This window comes from Pyxicephalus adspersus, chromosome 11 (assembly GCF_032062135.1).
Source record: "Pyxicephalus adspersus chromosome 11, UCB_Pads_2.0, whole genome shotgun sequence".
In the NCBI taxonomy this organism is placed as follows: domain Eukaryota; kingdom Metazoa; phylum Chordata; class Amphibia; order Anura; family Pyxicephalidae; genus Pyxicephalus; species Pyxicephalus adspersus.
In genome coordinates, this window is record NC_092868.1 from 51,889,495 (window position 1) to 51,911,492 (window position 21,998).

The window sequence follows — 21,998 nt, forward strand, 5'->3', positions numbered from 1 at the left end:
CCTAAAACACTTTGAAAAGCGACAACGATGTCCCCAACAGAACCCAATAAAACAAGCCAGGTCATTGTGGTGTCCAATAATTTGTATATCAAGCCTCCAGAATCCAGATTGGGATGCCCCTATGTATCTACTATTTACCAAATCCAAAGTTGTACAGGACAAGTAGTCCTTCACTTGGTTTCACATTTTAGAAGCTGAAGTTATTTCTTGCTTGACTGGTGAGCACACTTTACTTTTGCTCTGCGGTCACATTGCTTTTCATCCCCCAAATCCAATAAAGTCTTTTTGTTTATACAACACTTTTGCTGGCCAGGTTTTCGGTCCTAGTCAGCATCCTAAAATAGAAGCCATCCCCTTCCAGGACGATCCTTGGAACAGACTTTTGGAGCGTTCCTGTACCACAATTTGATTTCTGGATTTTCTTGGACACTCTGATTTTGTTCCATTTATATTTTCTACCTGCCAGGATCTCTGAACTGGGCTCAAGCTGTGTTCTTCAGGAAAGTTTGCTGTCTTGTGGTGTCAGAGTTTAGTTTTTAGGAATTTTTGTGAGCGATTGTTCTTTCCAATGGAAATAGAATTGCTGGGCCATTTTTTTCTGTTTGCTCTGTGGTTAATTTTAAAATCTTGTGACTGTTTAACGTAGAGCTTTTTACTGTGGATTAACCCTCCATGCAGCTGACTACTTTTCTAAATTTTATGTTTAACGTACCAGAAGAATTTGTTTAAGCCGTTGTTGTGATTCATGTACTTCTGCCACAAAATGCCAGATTGTTGACCTTCATGACCGTAGCAGCAACATCTGCTCAAGAACACAACCCATCATCCTGAGTGGGCAATGAAGGGGCAGCAGCACACTGATGGGACAACATCAGCAGATAACTCTAGCATATGGAGTGTTCCTGCACCCCAAACCCACCCTCTCAATGGCATTTGCTCTACCCCTAACCAATAGAATATGGAAAAGTTTAAAACCCTCTTGGTCCTATTGGTCTCTGCTAGGGAAATGTGCCCTCTGTATTTATCCTGGTAATCATTTTATTATACAAAACGTCTGCAAAATGGGGGTTTGGTGACAATGAAGAGAGGAATTATATCACTTTAGAGAGATTCCTTTCTGTTTTTGTGTCTACAGGACCATGAAATAAAGAAAAACATTTTTTATACTTTCTCCCTCCTAATAGTGTGGCAGAAGAAACTAGCAAAAGCTTGTGCCAATCCATTTTAGGGGTTTATTGTACCTTAACGTTTACAGAAAGAGTTTTGGGTTAGCAGAGTGTCAGAATAGCAGCAGCTCATATACAAAATCCCGTACAATAGACACTGACAGGTGACCTTTAGCATCCTGGCTAAACTAGGTCAATGGTGAGAGAAGCATTCCTTCTCTGGATTGGGTTTCCCCTGTGGACGACCATCGCAAATTCAGTACCAATCGGATTCTGTCCTAAGCACCTTTTTTTCTGGGTTCAATCTCTTTAGCCTCCCTGCACTAAAGTCAAAGACTTTGGCCACTGGGAATTCAGCTCATCCCTTTATTGGTCCAGTTTGCAGGCCTTTCCCAGGACTATACTGACCCCAGGGCTAGCAGGGCAATCCTGCCATGACTCTCATGGCTTCTTCACTAATCTAAAGCAAAGGCCCCCCCTTTACATTCATTTTTCAAAACTTGTTTAGGAAGCCCATCTGAAAAGGTGCCAAAAAATGTAATAGGTCTGAGTAGCAGTGATTTTCTGCTACTTTAAAAAGGCTGGGTTCTTACCCTGCAACCATCACTCCTTGGGGAGAACCAATTCTAGAACTGTTCGGAATAAAGATTAAGATTACCTGTTTCTCTGATCAATGAACAATTTGTGCCCCTTAGGTCAGTTTGAATATCTTAAATTTTGAAGGCTGAGGTTTCTGGATCCTAAACCTGAGTTGCCCAATTCAGCCATTATTGGTCAGGGGGGGACGTGGACTCTATGTTTATGGGTCAGACAACCACCATTGGCTGACTACTTTGAGTGGACCACCAATGGGATTGGATAGAATTAGTTCCACATCTCCAATGATATGTCTCTTGTAGGAACTGGTTTCCCCAAATATGGGCTCTTGGTTGACCAACAATGTGATCACTTTAATTAAGAGGAACTAAACTGAAAACGTCAAAAAACAAAAAAAAATACACTTACCTTTAATCCCGCAGGGCAGTCCGATCGCTCCGGAGGTGTCTTGCATCCGGTCATGCGTCATCCCGTAGCCGGCACTCTGGGCGCCAAACTTCTTTCTGGTTCTTCATCCCACGTCACCCGACCCAGACGTGAGATCAGGAGATGAAGGATAAAAAAAAATTGACAATGTCACTGCGCATGAGATCGGCATTTTTTTTTTGCTGGAAAATACTCCTTCTGCACGTCCCTGAGATGCTTACACATATGCAGAAGGAGCACCCAATAGCCTCCCGGGATGCCTGACATAGGTATCCTGGGAGGCTTTGCGCTCCCATTCATTACTCACGAGAATTAGGGGGCAGTGCGGCACCTTTTTTTTTGCATTAAAAAAAAAAAACAACCAAATTTTTACTTTACATAAAAGGGTTGCCTACTATAGGTACGCTTTAAGTTGCTGTGTAACAGAATAAATAGTGAAACCTCAATATGCTGATACATTTTTCTGACATTTGGAAAAAATAATTGAGTGGTTAAGTAGAATTTGCTTTATACTGTGTGTGTTCAGCAAAGGAAGCTCATTAATCATCGATTTCCTTCTGACACAAGTGTTTGCTATTATTCTCTGGTGCCACATTGCCAATAACTGAGCGATGAAATAAACCGTTTACATACTCAAAATACCTGGGGGAATTAGCTACAATTTGAAGTAAGTTTGGCGTGAAGAAGAGGCTTGTGCGGTTTAGTTGGCACACGTGACAAATACATTGGAAAATAACATCTTAATATTGGATGTTTAAACTCATCAAATAAAATAAAGAATTTCGAAGAATCCAATGTTGGTGGATGACCACATTCCAGGCATTTCCCAATCCAAAATTATACAAGGCAAATTTATTGTAATTCTGGTAGATAAATAAATGCAAAGAAGAAGATTTCCACCTATACATATGTTATATATCACGTAGGCCACATCCCTTATTAAACCCAGAAAAAAAGAATATACGGTGAAGAACCCCAATTTTCGTAGCAGGATTTTTTAGCCGACTGCAGCATGCAGGGGAGCCGGTGTGTTAACATATGGCTCAGCTGTGAGATTTCAGTACGGTATTATTGTTTGCTTCAAGTTCCATCCAAAATTGACTAATAGAAATAACATTAAAACTTAAGGACTTAAAAATTGTAATAATAACTAGATGTGATTTAAAATTGATACCAGAGCAAAACATATAACAGCTTCACTGCCATAACTACCGATCTGTTCCCCACTACTGATCCTAACAGAGAACACAAGCATCAGATTCTCTCTCCTCTCTCCTGAGGAAGCGGATATTTCCGCGAACCGCGTAGAGAATTTACCCAGAATGTATCCCTCACAGAGACACTCTGAAAGGAGAGATGATTGTGGTTATTAATGGTTTTTATGTGGTTTTATGTACTGAAAAAATGTTCAAAAAATGTGTTATTTTTATAATATATGTTGTTGATATTGGCCTAAAAAATCCTGCTACAAAAATTGGTGTTCTTCACATCAAAAGTGGTGGGCAAAATATCTATTGCTAGGGCCATGTGGGTTTGTTTACAGCATTACAGCTAAATTCCTGTTATCCCTGAATATATCCAATCAGAAGGTCAACCAGATGTGGCCACGAGACACCCAAAATAGGAAGATCAATGTTGGACTACATTTCCACTATTCCTACATTATGATGGAAACCATTAGTCTATATGAGCAAGTGGGACATGTAGTCATAGGAAGTAGATGGTGAACGATTGTGGGACCTCATTCTGCTACCAGGAAACTAAAAGGCATGGAGTCTGGAGAACCACAGCAAATTGTTGTTACCCTTTTGTCCATATCATTCAGGGTGAGAGAATCATGAAAATGTATAAATTATTCTGGAAAAGATTAGTAAAATCAACCATTTTTGGGTATTCCGCTGTTTGGCTGGAGAAGTTCTCTTCGCCATCACTTTGCTGCTCCCTGCCATCGTTTCCTAACATTCTCTGGAAGTCATAATGAGCATTTACACAGTTTGATGAATGAATGGATTCCTTGCCCTGACTTTCCTGTAAACAGAGAATTAAACCAATTAGGAGGGATTACACGCTGCTTGAATTATGGCGCCCATCTGAGCGTGTCAGCACCGCCACGATTAATTGACCCGAGTTCTGAGATTTTCCTGTTCTGTGTGTTGGATCACAGCTTGTCCAGAAGGAACATACGGCCACAACTGCAGCCTGACCTGTCAGTGTAAAAACGGGGGGACGTGCGACCCAATCACAGGAGGATGCCGCTGTCCGCAGGGTGTGAGCGGGGAGTTCTGCGAGGACGGTAAGTGGCTACGTCTGCTTGTCATTCTTTGCTCCTAAACATTTTCATTTAACAGAATTTGTATATTACACTGATATACTAATTATAAAATGGATTATGTTGAATAATGTTATCACTCAGATCTGATTTATTTTTTATTTATGAAAATATGCTGCAGGTGCACTGAATAATTTACCACCTATTCGGTATTTTTCTCATTCATCAATTAAGTATTTTTGTTTTGTATTTGTTGAGCTCCTCATGGGACTGGCTGTAGGTAGGCGGGGCTTGGAACTCGGGGGCAGGTAAATTGCTGCAGATGTACAATGCTAACATAAAATTGGAACATTATATTTGGATGAACTTTCTACTTTTAATAAACCACACACATAGATACATCTATAGATATAATCACCTGTAGATGTATAATTAGAAGATTATTAACAGACAAGACTAGCACAGGGACAGGATAGTGGTCTTCCCCTGCACTGTGGGCCCTAAAGCAATTAAATGGTGATTAATGTGTTGTTAGCTAACATACCTTATCTTCTGGTTTGCACTCTTTTGCTTTAGGCTGTCCTAAAGGTTATTATGGGAAGAACTGTAAGAAGAAGTGCAACTGTGCCAACAAGGGTCGATGTCACAAGATTAATGGAGCCTGTCTGTGCGAGGCTGGGCTCTACGGCCGATATTGTCACCTGGGTAAGTTTAGTCTTATACAATATTATAAATAGTTCATTGTTACATGTTACATCTTCTGAAATTTTTTATTTGTTAATTCACTTTATTCTTTTCTTTTTTCACTTTCTCTTTTTCTTTTTTTCAGCTTGTCCAAAATGGACATTCGGGTCAGGCTGCTCCAAAGAGTGCACGTGTGTTCAGATCAACACCCTGGAATGCAGCAAAAAGGACGGAGCGTGTACCTGTAAACCTGGGTACCATGGGACATCCTGCCAAACACGTAAGTTTAACATCTGATTGCAGCCTGGTTGTGTTATGAGGCAGAGCTGTGTAAATCTCAGGTTGCTGGCTTGTGACTCCTTAGAAGGATCAGTACTGATACATCTCTGTCTGTGTCTTTCTGATAACAGAATGCGACGCCGGATTTTATGGTGTTGGCTGTAAGAATAAATGTGAGTGCCAACCTGGAGTGACCTGTGACCACACCAATGGGAAATGTCTGAGACCATGCCCAGAAGGCTATCATGGAGACAATTGTGACCAAGGTAACAATATGGTAGCTAACTTCTAACCACAGTATGTAGTATTGCCCATTACCCGCTTATGGAACTACTTCTATTAGCCGATCTGAAGTCCTACATAACTCATACTTTTGTGACCATACCAAAACCAAAGACCATGTTACTAAATACTGCTGCACAGTACAGATTCCTTGTTGCCGGCAATAGAGAACCCTACCATGTGACATGTGAAGTTACAATGGTTGCTAAACATGACTACATGGCAAACTTTCCTTTGCATTCTGCTTATCAAATAATTAATGTTCAGATCTGCAAAAATCTTGACTTGGTCCTTTGGGTTGGCCAGTATTCATTGAAAGTTGGCCCAAAGTGGAGCTTAGCATTAGATATTTTTCTAGCAACTGGGGACACTCCATCTGGTCCACCTCTAGACTAAGTACAAGTCTCAGTGTAGCCAGGTATAGATTTGTGGAAATATCCTTCATTAATCTGAGTCGTGCTTCTAGGGGATCGCCATAAAATGTAACGGTGCTTGGTATTAATGACTGACTGATTTTGAGCCTTTATTTGTGTGCAGTGTGCCCATCTGGAAAATATGGAATGAAGTGCCTGCAGAGCTGTTCGTGTGGTGGTGCTCCATGCAACCATGTTGATGGCACGTGCATATGCCCAGCTGGCAAAACTGGCTCAGATTGTTCAGAAGGTAAAAATGAGCCTGTTTTGAGTTATGAGCCTGTTTTTGGATATACAGTTAGTAGCATTCCATGACTTTTAGCATTCCAAGACTTAAATATATAAATAATTTTGCAGAAAACGTGAAAAGCTAAAGTTTGAGTCAAAGTCATGGTGGGAGTGAACTCAAACCATATCTCTAGTGTTTGTAAAAAGAGCCCCTCTTGGATGATTTATACTCTATTCCTGATCTGGCAACTACCCCAAATTTGTTTCAGTGACTTCAAAGGAAGTAATGGAAAACCTCCATCATGTTCCTCATCCAAAATTGAGAAAATGGGGATGGTGTTGAGTTTATACTTTTTAATGGTAAAAGTCCTGGCATTAGTTGACCTTTGTTGGCCCTTCCCCCTCATGCAATTTTTTTTCTAGGAGGGTATTAAAGAACCATTTCACATGCCTAACTCTTACTATTGCATATTTCCTCTTCTCTCCTCTTCTGGAGCCTCTTCTCTTTGGCACCTAGTCCATTGGTCACGGCCTCTGGTATAATCATGTACAATACAGGACTGGCAGTATTGCATTGAGAAGATGCCAAGGGCCACTTACCCACAACCTGGAGCATGCAGGAAAAATACCCCACTGCAAGGATTGATTTCTCATGAGTATTACCATGAGGGTTAAAAATTCCTATAGTTTATACTTGAGTATCAGATAAAAACAAATCTGCTATTAGAAAGTATAGGAAAAGTATTGTTTTTATCTTCTAACAAGTCAGTAGAAATCTCTCCAATCTGTGTCATCGGAATTTTTGCGTTGGCCTGGCTGGCGTTGAGAATTTACAAGCCGTGGTCTCCAGCCTGCAAGAAATTAACAGAAGTCCCTGCGGTCTGAGCAGTAAATATTTACCATTCTTGTATGTCTGTTACAGATTGCCCAGCAGGACTCTGGGGACTGCAGTGCCAGGAGATCTGCCCCCTCTGCCAGAATGGAGGAAGATGCAACCTAGTAACAGGGGAGTGCGTCTGTGCGCCAGGCTATAGTGGCAGCCATTGTGCAGACAGTAAGTAGCAATCTGATAAAGTACAATACTGGTGATCATGTTGGTCACATTTGTTTTTATACCAAACAAGTTAAGCTTTTGACACTTTCAATGATGTATGGTTTTTGACTGCATATGTATTTTGTATATATCTAATTATTCAAGAAACTGATCATCGTAGAAGGGTTCATGGAAACCAAACATGTCCTGTTTTATTACAGAATGTCCTTCTGGATGGTTTGGCCAAGGATGCCAGTCTAGGTGTAACTGCCACGATGACGGGCAGTGTGACCCTGTAACTGGTAGATGCTCTTGCCCACCAGGATGGACCGGCCATAACTGTCGAAGGGGTATGTGGACAACCAATCTCACCATGGTCATAGATGATTCTCCACCACTGTACCATACCACCACTATGAACACTCTACTCTACCTTCTTCTCTATGCCTACATTAGATGTTCAGTTGTAAAAGAAATTATTTATATTATATGTATTATTTTATAGTTTTTAATTTTGATATTAATATGTTAACATTACATGTATAAGCATGGATTTACACATGCAGTATAACCTGGCACATCAAGTGTAGTAAGGAACACAAAGACCAGCACATTGGGGAGACCAAACTATTGGGTGACCCAACAGGTTAAGAAAGTTTTCATACACCTAAGGACTATTACAGAAGTGCAAATAATTAACCAATGACTGTGAATGAATTTGCATTTTCCATCTCTTTTGTGTTTGGTTTCAGCCTGCGACAGCGGACATTGGGGAGAAGATTGTGCCCAAAGCTGTAATTGCAGCAACAGCTACTGGGGCTGTAACTCGGTGACTGGGGATTGCATCTGCGAACCGGGCTACACCGGGAGACACTGTGATCAGAGTGAGTCCATTGTTGTCTGTAATTTACATTTTTACTCTCTGTTCCTAAACTGACTTTATCCAGCTTCCTATCTTTCACTGCTTTTATTCTAGATTTCTCAGAACTTTGTCTGAAGCCCTGCGTGGGCAAAATGGCTTCGGAATTCTTTGTTTTAATTTAAGTGTCAGAAAAAGTATGATATAAAAGAAGGAAACAAAAAAAAAGTTGACCCTCTTTTTTTTTGTTGTTTTTTTTGCTCCTAACAGAGTGCCCTGCTGGTTGGTATGGATCAGACTGCCGGCACCAGTGCCAATGTGACAACGGGGCACAGTGTGACCATGTCAGTGGAGTCTGCACTTGTGCGCCAGGCTGGAGAGGTGCCTACTGTGAGCTCCGTACGTACTTTGTTTTCTACTGACCTCATATTAAATTCAAATATATTACATACATACATATATATATATATATATATAATATAATACCAACATATATCTATTTACTATTAACTTTACTATGACAAACTCATGGAAAGCTAATTGGTAGCAATACTTCATAAAGGGTTCACCCATGCTAAAGAGGAAAAAAAAGTGGGCAGAATCACAAAAACTCCATATAAAGAGAAAAGGGGAAACAGAATTAAAATAGTTCAAAAGAAATTCTGAATAAAAAGTTAAAATAATGGAAATGTCATTGTTACATTTCTGCAGCCTGTCCAGAAGGATTCTTTGGCATAGATTGTACCAATAGCTGTAAGTGTGCCAATGGCGGCAGCTGTGATCATGTGACCGGGACGTGCACCTGTCCAAATGGCTGGATTGGCACCACCTGCAACCAAAGTAAGTACAATTGTATGTCTTGTATGTATGATGCTGGAATAAAATAAATACTTTAATATAGCAAATGCCCTGGCATTTAGTCATGTGACTGCAATGGAGTCAAGTACAATGGATTTTTGCATTTAGTTTGTTGGTCAAGCAGACTTATCTGGGTGTGGGAAGGTTTATCTGAGTACAGGCTAATTTTACATTGTACAAAACAAAACACAATTTTTATATATTGTATGTTTTTAATGTTTTGTATGTTTTAATACATTGTAACCTATCATTTCTTAGATGTATCAGCTTCATTAGTTTTAACATTTACAGGCTAAGAACATTTTCAGCATATTGCATGCATAATATTCAGCTTATACAAATAATTATTTACACCATTGTGTTTGTCTCAGGATGCCCAGAGGACAGATATGGAAGTGGATGCAAAGAGACGTGTCAATGTTTTAATGGAGCCCAATGTGACCATGTCAGTGGGGAGTGTATCTGTGCCACGGGATGGAGCGGAGTACATTGCCAGCAAGGTAAGGTGTCTGGTACAACGAGACTACAAAGGTTATGAACCTATAATGTTATTGGGCGATCCCACAAGTGGTGCTGGGTAGCGAATTGTCTCTACTGCTGAATCAACTATTCATGGTCTCCTTTCCTCTGGGCAAGCAGGTCACTAAAAAAAGAGATCTGCAATTTTTCATTCATGCTATTCAGTCCTTTGCTATGGTTTAGATCAGTTTTATATTTAAGGTTTCCACATTTCAACCTGCTACACATAATAAACCTATATTGCATGATAAAGGATTCCTAGAGTCCTATGGGTTAGCTGGAGAGACAGCACGGCATCACCCGAAGCTTGCTTTGGAGCTCCGTTTGTACAACTGGAATCTTGTACTATCAGAGGAGTCACGGATATGTGAATAACATATGATTTACAATAGAATGTTTGCACTATTCAATTGTACATGCGCAAAGACCGGTAGAGCGCCACCTGCTAGACCTAAAGGGGAGCACACACTATCAATATGCATTTTCTTTATATATATTTGGAAAAAACAAACTTGTCCAGACCTAAAAAATTAAACAGTATTTCTGTAAAAAGATCTGTGGAAGCTGACCAAATAGGCTGGCAGGCTGTCTTGGTATCAGTCGCCTTTTGCTTGTTCTGACCCAAAACAAGCATTAAAATCAGGAAATGGAGCCAGGGCTTCTGATCTCTATACTTTTCCGTGGTCAGGGATGGAAGCCACAGAATAAGCTTGATCAGCAGGGAGACAAGTAGAGAGCATAACCGCTTAGCTTTGTATCTCGGTCCAGTTTTCGTGTAACAGTCTTCCAATTCCCTGGTTCTGATTTTCCAGCCTGCTCTGATGGTTTCTATGGGGAGAATTGCCTTCAGCAGTGCATCTGCAGGAATGGCGGAACATGCGACCACATCACAGGGCACTGCTCCTGCCCCAAAGGATGGACGGGACTGGCTTGTGAACAAGGTGAGGGGTTCATCCAATTTACAGCAGTCTTGGATTTTTCTATGACTCGTCATATGACCACATGCCTTGGCTTTTGGTTGCATAACCTCTGCTGAAAGGGAAAACCATGGTCGTGTGACCAATCCCCGCAGGCTCAAAGAGCAATGGACGATTAAAGAGCTCAAAATGAATGCAATAGAATTATTGCAGACAATATTTTGCTCACGTCATGTTTGGACAAGTCCTTATTGGCTGTGGACTTTTTGCACTTGTCTGGTAGAAGAACAGGAAAGTGAAGTCAACATTTAGCACAGATGCTTAGGGCGCCCCATGAGACAAATCTGCATTGACAATCTTCTCCTTCCAGAATGCACTCCAGGGACATATGGGGACAGCTGCCTGCAGAACTGCTCATGTCAGAATGGAGGAGTCTGCCAGCGAGAGACGGGGGCCTGCGTGTGCCTGGCTGGGTGGACTGGAGAATCGTGCCAGCATGGTAAGATATGACCCAGGCTCGAGTCGCACAACTAGAGCCCAAGAATGATTTTCTAAAATTTGCCACATTTTAGTCTGTTCTGGGTCCCTGCATGGCGCACCCCATCTTTGTGCCTTTCATCATAATATTTATATGGTCTTGCAGCCTGTCCAGAGGGAACATTCGGAGTGCAGTGCCAGGAGAAATGCCACTGCCGCCATGGCCTGAGCTGTCACCACGTTAGCGGCATATGTGAGTGTCCCCGAGGATGGAGAGGAAAACATTGCGATAAGTGTAAGTTGTTCTAAAATGTATTCTGAATGCGGCGATAACATTGTATGTTATGTTTATTATATTGGAAGGAGATCAGCCGCACTGAAATGCAACAAAGAATGCAAAAAGGCTCAAATAATCGCCTGGTACCAGGACAGAGCCAATCTTTCACAACGCAGATGGGAACCTCTCCAAGAAAATCGGTCTCTTGCCATCCTTTTGGCTCCTGAATTTCTTCACATTAATTTCATTACATGAAAATCTGTCCATGTGCACAAAGATGAATGTTAATACCATTGGTTTCCTATTGTGGGATTCTGCATACACACCTCATATCCATGGCTGACTCTAAGCTGTGATTCCTAGCAGAACTGTTGAATGTTTTATATCAAATCTAATCGTATTTTTTTTTTCTCAGCCTGCCTTCCTGGGTCCTATGGAGATCATTGCTCCCAGCTTTGCAACTGCCCTCCTGGAACAGCGTGCAATCACATCACCGGCCAGTGTGGATGTCCACCAGGGTTCACTGGCAACGGCTGCGATCAAAGTAAGAATTTTATTATATTATTATACCTATGTCTGTACCAGCTGCTTTGGCGACACTGAACTCTGTATCCACACAATCAAAGGATGATCCATGAATCCGCAGAAACACTCCACAGAAACATTCCGTTTTCAAAGTGCCAACATATTCTGCAGTGCTGTACAATAATCAGCAATTGCAGATACCAATCCTACATAATAGATAAATAAAATCAATGACACAGGAAGGAGAGGACTCTGGGCAATGGAGCTTACAATCCAAGAGAAATGTTACATACATTTTACATTTCTCCACAATCATTTTATTAGTTTTTTCATTTTCTTATAACAAATGTAACGGGAAGTGCTGCAACTTCTGAGTGTGCACATGGATCGGACAGCCATGAAGGGTTAAACTGGAAAAGGAAATGTGAGAATGTGATTTAAAGTCCCCTCCTCCATCACTTCTCTGATATATCACAGCTTATCACTAACTGCCACTCAGTATGTTCTCCCCTGACAGTTGCTGAAACACTGTTGTCAGTTCAGGGAATGAAACATACTGGAATGTCTGACTTTTTTTTTTGTAATAAGATAACCTGGCTTGGGTGCAAACTACCAATTTTAGAAAATTTAAAATGTAACAAAAAGTTTTAAAGCTGCCTTTCTAACCAGGGTATTGTGGGATCCTGGGGGTCCTCTAGGGGTTCATAGAGCAATGTCTGCCACCAATGATTGGATTTGAGCTATTTAATAAGAGGGTCATTCTTCCTATTGACTACTAATGTAAGGATATATTAAAAGAATAGAGAGGGTTGGGATTTTCTTTGGCAAATGAACTTGTATTATCGTAAATTACATTTAAAATCAAATATATCACAATAATTGTAGGACACCACACATGTAAAGAGCTTAGAAAGGTTGATCTCAAATTAATATCACTGGGATACAGAATCCTTTTCACGACGAATTCCCTGTTTAGGTCAATATTAATATCGCTTGTAATGTATCCAGCCCAACGCGTTTCGCCTCCCGGCTTCTTCAGGGGATCTTGCGGTGAACATTATAAATTTTAGATGGTAAGAGTTATTCCCACTCAGGGAAGATTTTGATGAGTTGTCATAATAAATGAGTGATTTTACCCATAGAAAGTCGCTTTGGTACAGTGGTAGCGTTCTGCAGAGTATTGGCAGATGGAGGTTACTGCTCGTTTAAGAGGCAAGGAGTTTGCCTAATCAGGGAATTCTGTGTCCAGTGAAAAGGATTCTGTACCCCAGCGATAATAAACCTGGGATCAACCTTTCTAAGCTCTTTACCTGTATGTCCTACAAGCTACTGTGATATAGTTGATGTTAAATGTAACCTAATATAATACAAGTTCATTTGCCAAAGAAAACCCCAACTCTCTCCCTATTCTTTTCATATTTATTTTCCTATGCGGCGTTGGCTCAACTATGACATTATTTAACATTATAGGATAGGTAGCCTTTTCCCATTCATCACCAAAGTAGGGAGCCCTTCTCCTGTACACCTAAAGGGGACATTCTTCAAGTGACTACCAAGGTGCAGAGTCCATGCTCCGACTCTTTCCCAATCTAAGGGGCCTTCTGAACCAGGGTAAGTGGCAAATTTCATCCCCTCATCACCAATGTGTGTGGGCCCTTCTCTTACTTCTCACTAATCTAAGGGGCCTTCTCCTTCTGTATACCAGTGTATAGGGGCCCTTCTTCAACTGAACTCCAATGTGCAGAGTCCTTTTTCTGGTTCTTCCTCAATCTAAGAGATCTAAAACCACTGGGTCCTTGGTGAGGTGTCTGAGATCGGCCCCTGCATATTAGTGATGAGGGAAGGAAGAGTCCTTTTATGCTGGTGGTCAGAAGGAGAAGATCCCTAAGATTGGGGAAGAACCAGAAAAGGGACTTTGCATATCGGTGTTCAGTTTAAGAAGAGCCCCTTTACGCTGGTATACAGAAGGAGAAGGGCCCCTTAGATTGGTGAGGAGTCGGAGAAGGGTCTCCGCACAATGGTGGTCAGTTGAAGAATGGCTCTTTAACACCACTGGGCCCTTAGATTGGTGAGGAGTCTAGCTTTCTGACCACCAGTGTTAAGGGGTCAGTTTTATCTGTATTTTATCTTGTGTATATAGTATATTTTCCCACAAACATTATTTCTTTATCTATTCTTTATATCAATGAATGTACTATGTTGCTGATATTCTTAAATTTGCCATCTGGCAGAGCTGTTTTCACTAGGATAGCAAATAAGCGAGAATGGGGCCCTGGATAAAAGTGGGCGTCCCCAGAAGAGGGGTTTGAATGGTTGACATTTTGATTATAAACTAAAATTTAAAATATACCCTTCAATTGTCAATTATTCTGTCCATTTAGCATACACTTACCTTCCTTTGGCAGCTGCTCTGATCACCTGCCAAAGAAATGGACAGTACTTATGGGTATAGGGGACCATGTGACTTGTTTTCTATGCTCTGGCCAATCACCAAGCCAGAATGCTGCTGGGGTTGGCGATCTGGCCAGTGTGCAAGCTTTGACGCAAATTGGACACAACTTTTTAAAGGAGAGTGAACAGGCAGTGGAGCAGCCATTAGGAGGGAAGTAACAAAGATGGTGGAATACTCAGCAAATTGGAATAGGCAGATTACAGGTTCATTAGTTTAAGAATAAAATACAAATCCTGATCTTCTCTTCTTCAGCTTGTATTCCAGGTACCTACGGCTTGAACTGTGCTAAAATCTGTCAATGTCCAGGCCAGCATCAGGACTGCCACCCGGTGACTGGGGAGTGTATCTGCGCTCCAGGCTACTATGGACACACCTGCCAGTTGAGTAAGTGGCGGATCTGTAAGAATTGATGGGGTGTGGATGAAGATAAATATGGGGGAGGTTTACAATTTTCAGATCAGCAGATGATGGATGATGGTGGTAATCGCCATGGGGTCACAATGGAGGCATTGCCTGATTGTTACATTCTACTCAATACTCAATTAGGAAATTGGAAACGATTGGGTGCCAATATCTGCAGCACCCTGGGTATTACTGGGCACTTATTTTCTGCTTTGCATAACTGTGGTATTCGATAAAGAAATACATACATCTATCAGCACTCCATTGTAGGTACATCTGCAGGTACAGCCGTAACTTATTGCCCCTACAATGTCCCACAAATAATTGTTCATCCTACCACTGGGCTCCGTCCAATGAAGCTTCCTGTGATGGATGACAATGATGCTGAACTGCCCCAGATTTTATAGCAGAATTGTCACAGTTTTGGGCATTGATTGTCATTTTAAAAAGAAGAGGTCAGCAGGATCCATATTTTTTGGCAGGTTTTCTCTAACTTCTTCTTCATTACTACCATCTGTATTTTCTTTTCTAGAATGTGCCAGTGGATTTTATGGTCGTAACTGTGAACACCGTTGCAAATGCAGGAACGACGGTCACTGCGATGCCACCACTGGAATGTGCCATTGCCTGCCAGGCTACCTGGGAGCAGATTGTGGAACCGGTATGTGGATGGACGTGTGTGAGTGGGTTCATTCGGTTCCTGGGAAAGCTGGGGCTATGCATGTGAAAACATTAAAATAATAACCCCTTCTAGATGACAACAGGGTACGGATTAAGGGGAAAAGAGTGCCACTGGGATAGAAAGACCAGGCCCACAAGAAAACCCTAGGTGTATAGGTCGGTGATGAGTGCTGGATATTTGAATGTATTTTCTCAATTAATGATATTCTTTTCAGGGTTACCAAGCAGCTCTATAAGCTGCTTGGTAACCTCTAGATGGACTGAAATGTTGAAATAGAAGGGCCCCTTTGTCCATAAAGGCCAGATTTAAATTATTTTATGTGTCGGGGAAACCCAACACATTTCGGGGGAGACAATCTCCCTTCTTCAGGGCTATAAACATACACAGTAAGCTTTAAAACATGGTTATGGCTTATGTAAAGCTCTGCTTAATATGTCCGTGCTCTATAAACACATGATAATAAAAAAGTGTAATCTCATTGGCATCAGTTTAGTTAAGTTGTCACTACTTATCCCTAAATAAGGCCATTGTGGCAAAACGCGTTAGGTTCTTGGATAGCGGTGATTAATTAATGCACATCCATTTTGTTAATAGGCTTTGCTGAAGCCTTCATATTGTGCAGTAGTAACTTATGTATAGAGCCGAATCTTATACTCATTAGGCTCCTAATTATTACCTATATATTGATTTTATTGAATATTGAGTAAAACTGTGTTTACATGCCAAAAAGCCCCTCCTTTTTCTGGTTTCTTTAAACTGTATTGCAGAGAAATTAGTATTTTTAACATGCATTGCATAAGCATTATTGGGTCAGACTACAAGACATGTTTTGTGAGTATCATTCTGTTTTCTCTTTAGCCTGTCCAACCGGGCGATATGGAAAAGGCTGCGCCCATGCGTGTCGCTGCGGTCCCAATGGCTCCTGCGATCATGTGACTGGTGACTGCATCTGTGCTCCTGGAAGGACTGGCCTGCACTGTGAACATGGTACATCCATTGACCACATTTCTATTGTCTCTGGTTACTTCTGACCCAACCGGCTAAATATTCTGATTGTTCTTTGAACTTCTGGCCAATACCCAGTTCCATCATGCAATCTTTTTCTTGCATTTTTCATCCATTACTTTTTTTTTCTTTTTTTAGCTGTACACGTCTGCTGCAGGGTTGTGTACAAAATTATACTGTATTTTTAATTAATCTCTTCGTAGATCAAACACTCACCCAGGACCCATTTCTGCTTTCTGCGATCCCTATGGTGTCATTAATTTAGTTGAGTCGTGCATCATTAAAAAAAGCAGCTGGGTGGTTTTTGTGAATTGCTCACACTGGTTCATGTGTTGGATTTATACTGTATGTGGATCATCTCAATCCCTACTAGAGGGATCAAAAGAATTCTATATATTTTATTTTTTAAGAATCTTAACTCTTTAAGCGATCCAGAGAATGAATAGAGTTTTGTTCCAAAGTAATTACAAGCTCAGTAGTTGTCCACATAATCATAATATGTTCATTTAGCTACAGTGCAGAGATCAGTGTACCAGTCAGCAATAGGCTTTTGTAAGAATCTAAATGTCTTCTACTTATTGACTTTAATGGTAAATGTTATCTTTCATAGATTAGTTATGGATGGTATACTGTTATTCACTTGTGTTCTCTCCCCATCAGGAGAAATTTCAGCATAGCGTTGGGTTTTAGGCATCCATGGAGGCTGACCTGTTGCCCCGCTAAAGTCAGGTCTTAAAAAAGAATCATGTTATGTGAAAGAGAACCCAAACAAGATTTATATCTGTGCTTAGGCTGGTGTATTATCAAGCTCATATGTGACATCAGACCAAGCAGAACTGATACTGGTAGATTCTGAGCAAGACAGTCAGTGATTGAAACAATGAATTCAACACAAGATTTCTAAACATGATCTTCTTGTGAAATCAATACATTTTTATGTTTTTAGTGTGCACCCAAGATTACTTTGGTGAGGATTGCCAGCAGCCATGCTCCTGCAAGAATGGAGGTCTGTGTGACCCAGTGAATGGATCGTGTCGCTGTGGCTTGGGGTGGATGGGTCCTACTTGTGAAGAAGGTAAATGGCCTCTATATATTAATCACACTAACCAAAACTCACTGTTTAGGCTCTGGAGCGGTAATCCTCTGGCCAGCATCTTCATCTCATGGCAACCCTATTGGTGGGATCTATGTGCCATGTTCCTGGCTCTTCAATCCTCTTGTGGAAGGAGGAGGAAGAGCTGGAATACATAAGGTTTGGCAGGAGCACACAGTGTTAGAAATAATGGCTGTGACATCCAACTGTTGGAGTAGCCATAGAATGACCCAGGACCAGGTTCCATCTGCAACTAAAATATCACATTTAGACATTAGTAGGATTGACTTTATACTGTTGCACAGAAAATACCCGGCTAAACCTGCTAACATTTTTAGAACTGATGAGATCCTTCCCAGGCATTCTAGAACATGTGGAACTTGGTTTGGACATGTTCTTGATACGACCAGTCAACTTCTTCTCAACGTTGTATCACAAGGGTGATACAGTTTAGGAGCTACAAGTACACAATACTGTTGGCAAGCTTCTTCATGATGTCAATGCAATTGGTGAGAGTTTTGGATGTTCTGTGATGTGTAAGCATGTACATGATATAGTTGGTGAGCTTCTTCTGTGCCATCTAGGCCTGCACATGGTGCAACTTCTTGGAGGTTTCCTCCCACATTCCAAAATCATGCAGTTTCAAAATCTTTGGCTTTACCAATCCACCTTAGGTTGTGGTAATGACATGACTATGGTGGAGACATTATTAATAAAGGAAAGACCAGAAAAACTGGGGGTTTGTTTCTGTTAATTTCAAAGTGTATTATCATATGTATTTTAGAGTTCTAGTGAATTTGATAAACATTCAAATGTTTCAATTTCACGTTACATGAAAGGATAGACAACCCTTTTATGTAAGGTAAAAATTCTGTTTGTTTTTTTAAGTGCAACACCCTTTTTTTTTTAAAAGGTTGCAGCACTGCCCCCTAATTCTCGATCAATGAATGGGAGCGTAAAGCCTCCCGAGATACCTATATTACGCATCCTGGGCGGCTCTTGGGTGCTCTTTCTGCGCATGCCCGAGCATCTTGGGCTTGAGCAGAAGGAGCCTTTTTGTCAGATGCACAGTGAAATCATCAAGTTTTTTTTCCAACCTACATCACTCGATCTCGCGCTGGGGTTGGGTGACGTAGGAAGAAGAACCTGGAAGAAGAGGCGAAGATGATGGCGCTTGAGAGCGGATGCTGGGACGACGTGGGAACCGATGGAAGACACCTCCGGACAGATGGGCTGTGGGATTGAATGTAAGTGGATTTTTTTTTGTTTTAGGCATTTTTGAGTTTAGTTCCTCTTTAAATAGATCTCCTGGGTAATGGTTCCTTCACATCTATACACAGAAAATCCTGATAGAAATAAATATAGCTGTTATAAGGTCACATTTTCTGATGCGTTTCATCAATAGCCTTCTTCAGGAGATATATTGAGAGTGTTACAGTATTGTGATTGGAAAGGTTGTCATATGAAGGTAGAGGGATTTTTCCATTATTTATAATAACCAAGTTGTTCCAGGTTTTGGAGGGGATTGTGCTGGATATCCTAATACAGGTGCAGTGGTAAGGATGCCGTGTGAGATAGCTGGAGACTCATCTGTCTTGGTTCCGTATTAAATGTATGACTCAGATTTTCACATGAATGTGAAGGGCCTTAAGAAATGCACTGAAGATCCCTAATTCACTTTTCCCAGCACCCTGCAGTTTAATAAAGCATGTGTTGGGTTATGTATTGATTTGGAGTAGTCCGTGAGTAAATCTGAAAACAACTTCACCATAAACTTCACTTCTCATAGATTTAGTCTCTTATACATGCCATGTTTGTAAGGGATAAATCATGTGGAAAATGTGCATTTATTGCAGTACGTACTACTTATGTTAGTTGTGTTCCAACACACATTTTGTCATTGCACAAGTTCTTCATTGCTTACATACTGTAGGCTGGGGTTGCAGAGTCACACTTCATAGAAGTCATTCATCTTTATCTGCTTTTCTTTCAGTGTGTCCCCCAGGGAAATACGGCCCCTCTTGTCAGATGGAGTGTTCCTGCCTGAACAATGGCACATGCGACAGAGTCACGGGCACCTGTCACTGTATGAAAGGCTACTACGGAAACAAATGCCAACATGGTGAGCCACCCAGATAGGGCAAACAATACTAAGATACATGACCAGCACCTCCTATAGATTGAACAGGAAGAAATGTGTGACATACAGGGGTGTGGGAATGGAAATACTTTTCTGTGCCTTCCAATGCAAATAAAATCTTCAGCAACCCTTAATCACTAATGTTGCATACCCTGAATATATTAATGCAAGTAACTTGCTTTGAATATGTTGAAATACTTGTCAAGTCGTCTACTTTCTGAAATTATTCTGATCTTGCCATGCACAGAAGTAGATCCGCGGGGGTGTGGTTAGAATATGTATCGGAGTGGCTTGGAGATTCCGGACGTCCTGCTGACACATGGCGCTCCTGCATCTCGCATGGCCAGATTACAGCCCACCAACCAGCCAGCCCTGACTTGTTAATTGGCAGCAGCTTCCAAATGAAGCCTTGCTAATAAAATTGAATACCTGGTCCAATACTTTGAGTACACAGGTGGGGAACATAGTTTCCTCCTTTGTATGACAAATTTGTAATGTTGGGCAGATAAACCCACCACTACTTATGTGATGTACAATAATAGAGAATAGAAAAATTTGGGATAATACCTTTTCTTTGCTAAAAATTAAAAATATGTTTGGAACGTGCATTGCATTTAACCTCGTGCAGCATTTTTTCATCCCCGAAATCTGCAAAATAGCTTCTTAGATTTAAAAAAATGACCCCACCAAGCTTGCATTAGTTGCTTTATGCACACAATATATTTGTTTTTTTTTCTTTTTGAAATTTATTGTAAAAGGAGATCCTCTCAGTGGGCTGCTATGTGTGGGAGTCCTTTTCTAGTGTTTTACTTGTATTTGGGATGCTTGTGAAACACGGCAGCAAACTCTTATCTTTATTTAGGAGTGCACAAAACTCCTAAAGGCTGCATTGACCTGCTTTGCATTGAAATGCCTTATTTATGGACTATGGGCCTGATTTACTAAAGCTATCCAAGGTTGGAGAGGATACACTTTCATCAGTGAAGCAGGACAATCTAGGAAACTAGGAATGGATCTGGTCCATGATTAAAATCATTTGCTAACAATTAGCAAATGACTTAAGAAATCTATTCCAGCTTCACTGATGAAAATATCTTCTTCAGCCTTGGAGAGCTTTACAAAATCAGGCCTGTGAAGACGTGTCTGAACTGCAGGCAGAGCAGGTTAAACATTTCCATTTTTACATTATTGTATGGAAAGCTACCCAAATGCTGAATGTCCACCACTATCCCTTAGGCACTTGCAAAGTTGAAAAAGTCTATGAATTTTTTTTGCAGCTTGCCCACCTGGTTTTCATGGAGAGAACTGCCAAGAAAGATGCCAGTGTGAAAATGGAGCATTGTGTGACCCTACAACTGGCGTCTGTCTGTGTCCTGCTGGATTCTATGGTGAAGAATGTGAGAGAGGTCAGTGCTCGGCCTATCATCCAACAGTTACCATCAAACTCCAATATTGTATGTTATTTAAATGGAAAAAGGATACCACATAGAGTGAATTTTGTGTAGCATTTTAAAGGGTCCTATCCTTAGTAATGACCATAAACAATATTGTGTTAATTGAAAACAATACATTTTAGATACAATGGCATTTATTCTATAAAAAACATATACAATTTGACAAGTTATAACCACATAAAGCATTCTTGGTATATCCATAAAGCTTGTTCCAACTGAGATTCTAGTACAATCAACAATTCACATTTGTATATAGATGAACACCAAACTTGTAAATCTTACTCAACGCATTTCGCAGACATATAGCCGCTTCTTCAGGAGGTATTACATGATGCACATAAGCCAAATTCTATAATAAAAACATAAATATGTGTATGTCAGTAGATTCAGTATCATTATATATTGGTTTTATCTTTAGACATACAAGTAAAGCTATTAAACTTTTTGTTACATTCTAGTATGTGAGATGGGAACATACGGAAAGAACTGTGAGAAGCTTTGCCAGTGTGAAGGGAATGGACCATGTGACCCAATGAGCGGAACCTGCATCTGTCCTCCGGGGAAGACCGGAGCATCCTGTGACATAGGTGACCTGTCATGTTTGATTATCAGATAAATATTCCAAAACCATCTATCACTGGCCACACTAACAATCATCTTAACTTTACGCTATATTGTTTAAAAAAAAAAAAAAAGTTAAAAGCAAAAGTTGCAGAATTTGATTGGAAGACTAATGTAGAAAAATGTGACTTTATGTTCTCATCTAATTTTTTTGTATATACTGAATCTTTTAAAAATTTTAGTCATTTTAGTCAGATAATAGAATGTACATGTAGAGAGTGGGCCTGATTTAATAATGCTCTCCAAGGCTGGAGACGATAAACTTTCATCAGTGAACGTGGGTGATCCAGAAAACCTGGAATAGATTGCCATTTGTTAGAAAATGTTTTCACGTCTGAAC

General features: G+C 40.7%; 1 protein-coding gene across 1 annotated transcript in view; it reads left to right on the forward strand.

The window, feature by feature from the left end:
* Positions 1–21,998, forward strand: part of MEGF6 (multiple EGF like domains 6) — a 166,643-nt gene that overhangs the window by 139,692 nt on the left and 4,953 nt on the right. The window contains exons 14-35 of the mRNA XM_072425317.1: positions 4,354–4,482; positions 5,035–5,163; positions 5,288–5,422; positions 5,553–5,687; positions 6,241–6,366; positions 7,267–7,398; positions 7,599–7,727; positions 8,130–8,261; positions 8,507–8,635; positions 8,948–9,076; positions 9,466–9,594; positions 10,426–10,554; positions 10,901–11,029; positions 11,174–11,302; positions 11,700–11,828; positions 14,514–14,645; positions 15,196–15,324; positions 16,204–16,332; positions 17,297–17,425; positions 19,437–19,565; positions 20,861–20,989; positions 21,496–21,624. Coding sequence (XP_072281418.1) covers positions 4,354–4,482; positions 5,035–5,163; positions 5,288–5,422; positions 5,553–5,687; positions 6,241–6,366; positions 7,267–7,398; positions 7,599–7,727; positions 8,130–8,261; positions 8,507–8,635; positions 8,948–9,076; positions 9,466–9,594; positions 10,426–10,554; positions 10,901–11,029; positions 11,174–11,302; positions 11,700–11,828; positions 14,514–14,645; positions 15,196–15,324; positions 16,204–16,332; positions 17,297–17,425; positions 19,437–19,565; positions 20,861–20,989; positions 21,496–21,624 — 2,856 coding nt within the window. The remainder of the gene's footprint in view (positions 1–4,353; positions 4,483–5,034; positions 5,164–5,287; positions 5,423–5,552; positions 5,688–6,240; positions 6,367–7,266; positions 7,399–7,598; positions 7,728–8,129; positions 8,262–8,506; positions 8,636–8,947; positions 9,077–9,465; positions 9,595–10,425; positions 10,555–10,900; positions 11,030–11,173; positions 11,303–11,699; positions 11,829–14,513; positions 14,646–15,195; positions 15,325–16,203; positions 16,333–17,296; positions 17,426–19,436; positions 19,566–20,860; positions 20,990–21,495; positions 21,625–21,998) is intronic.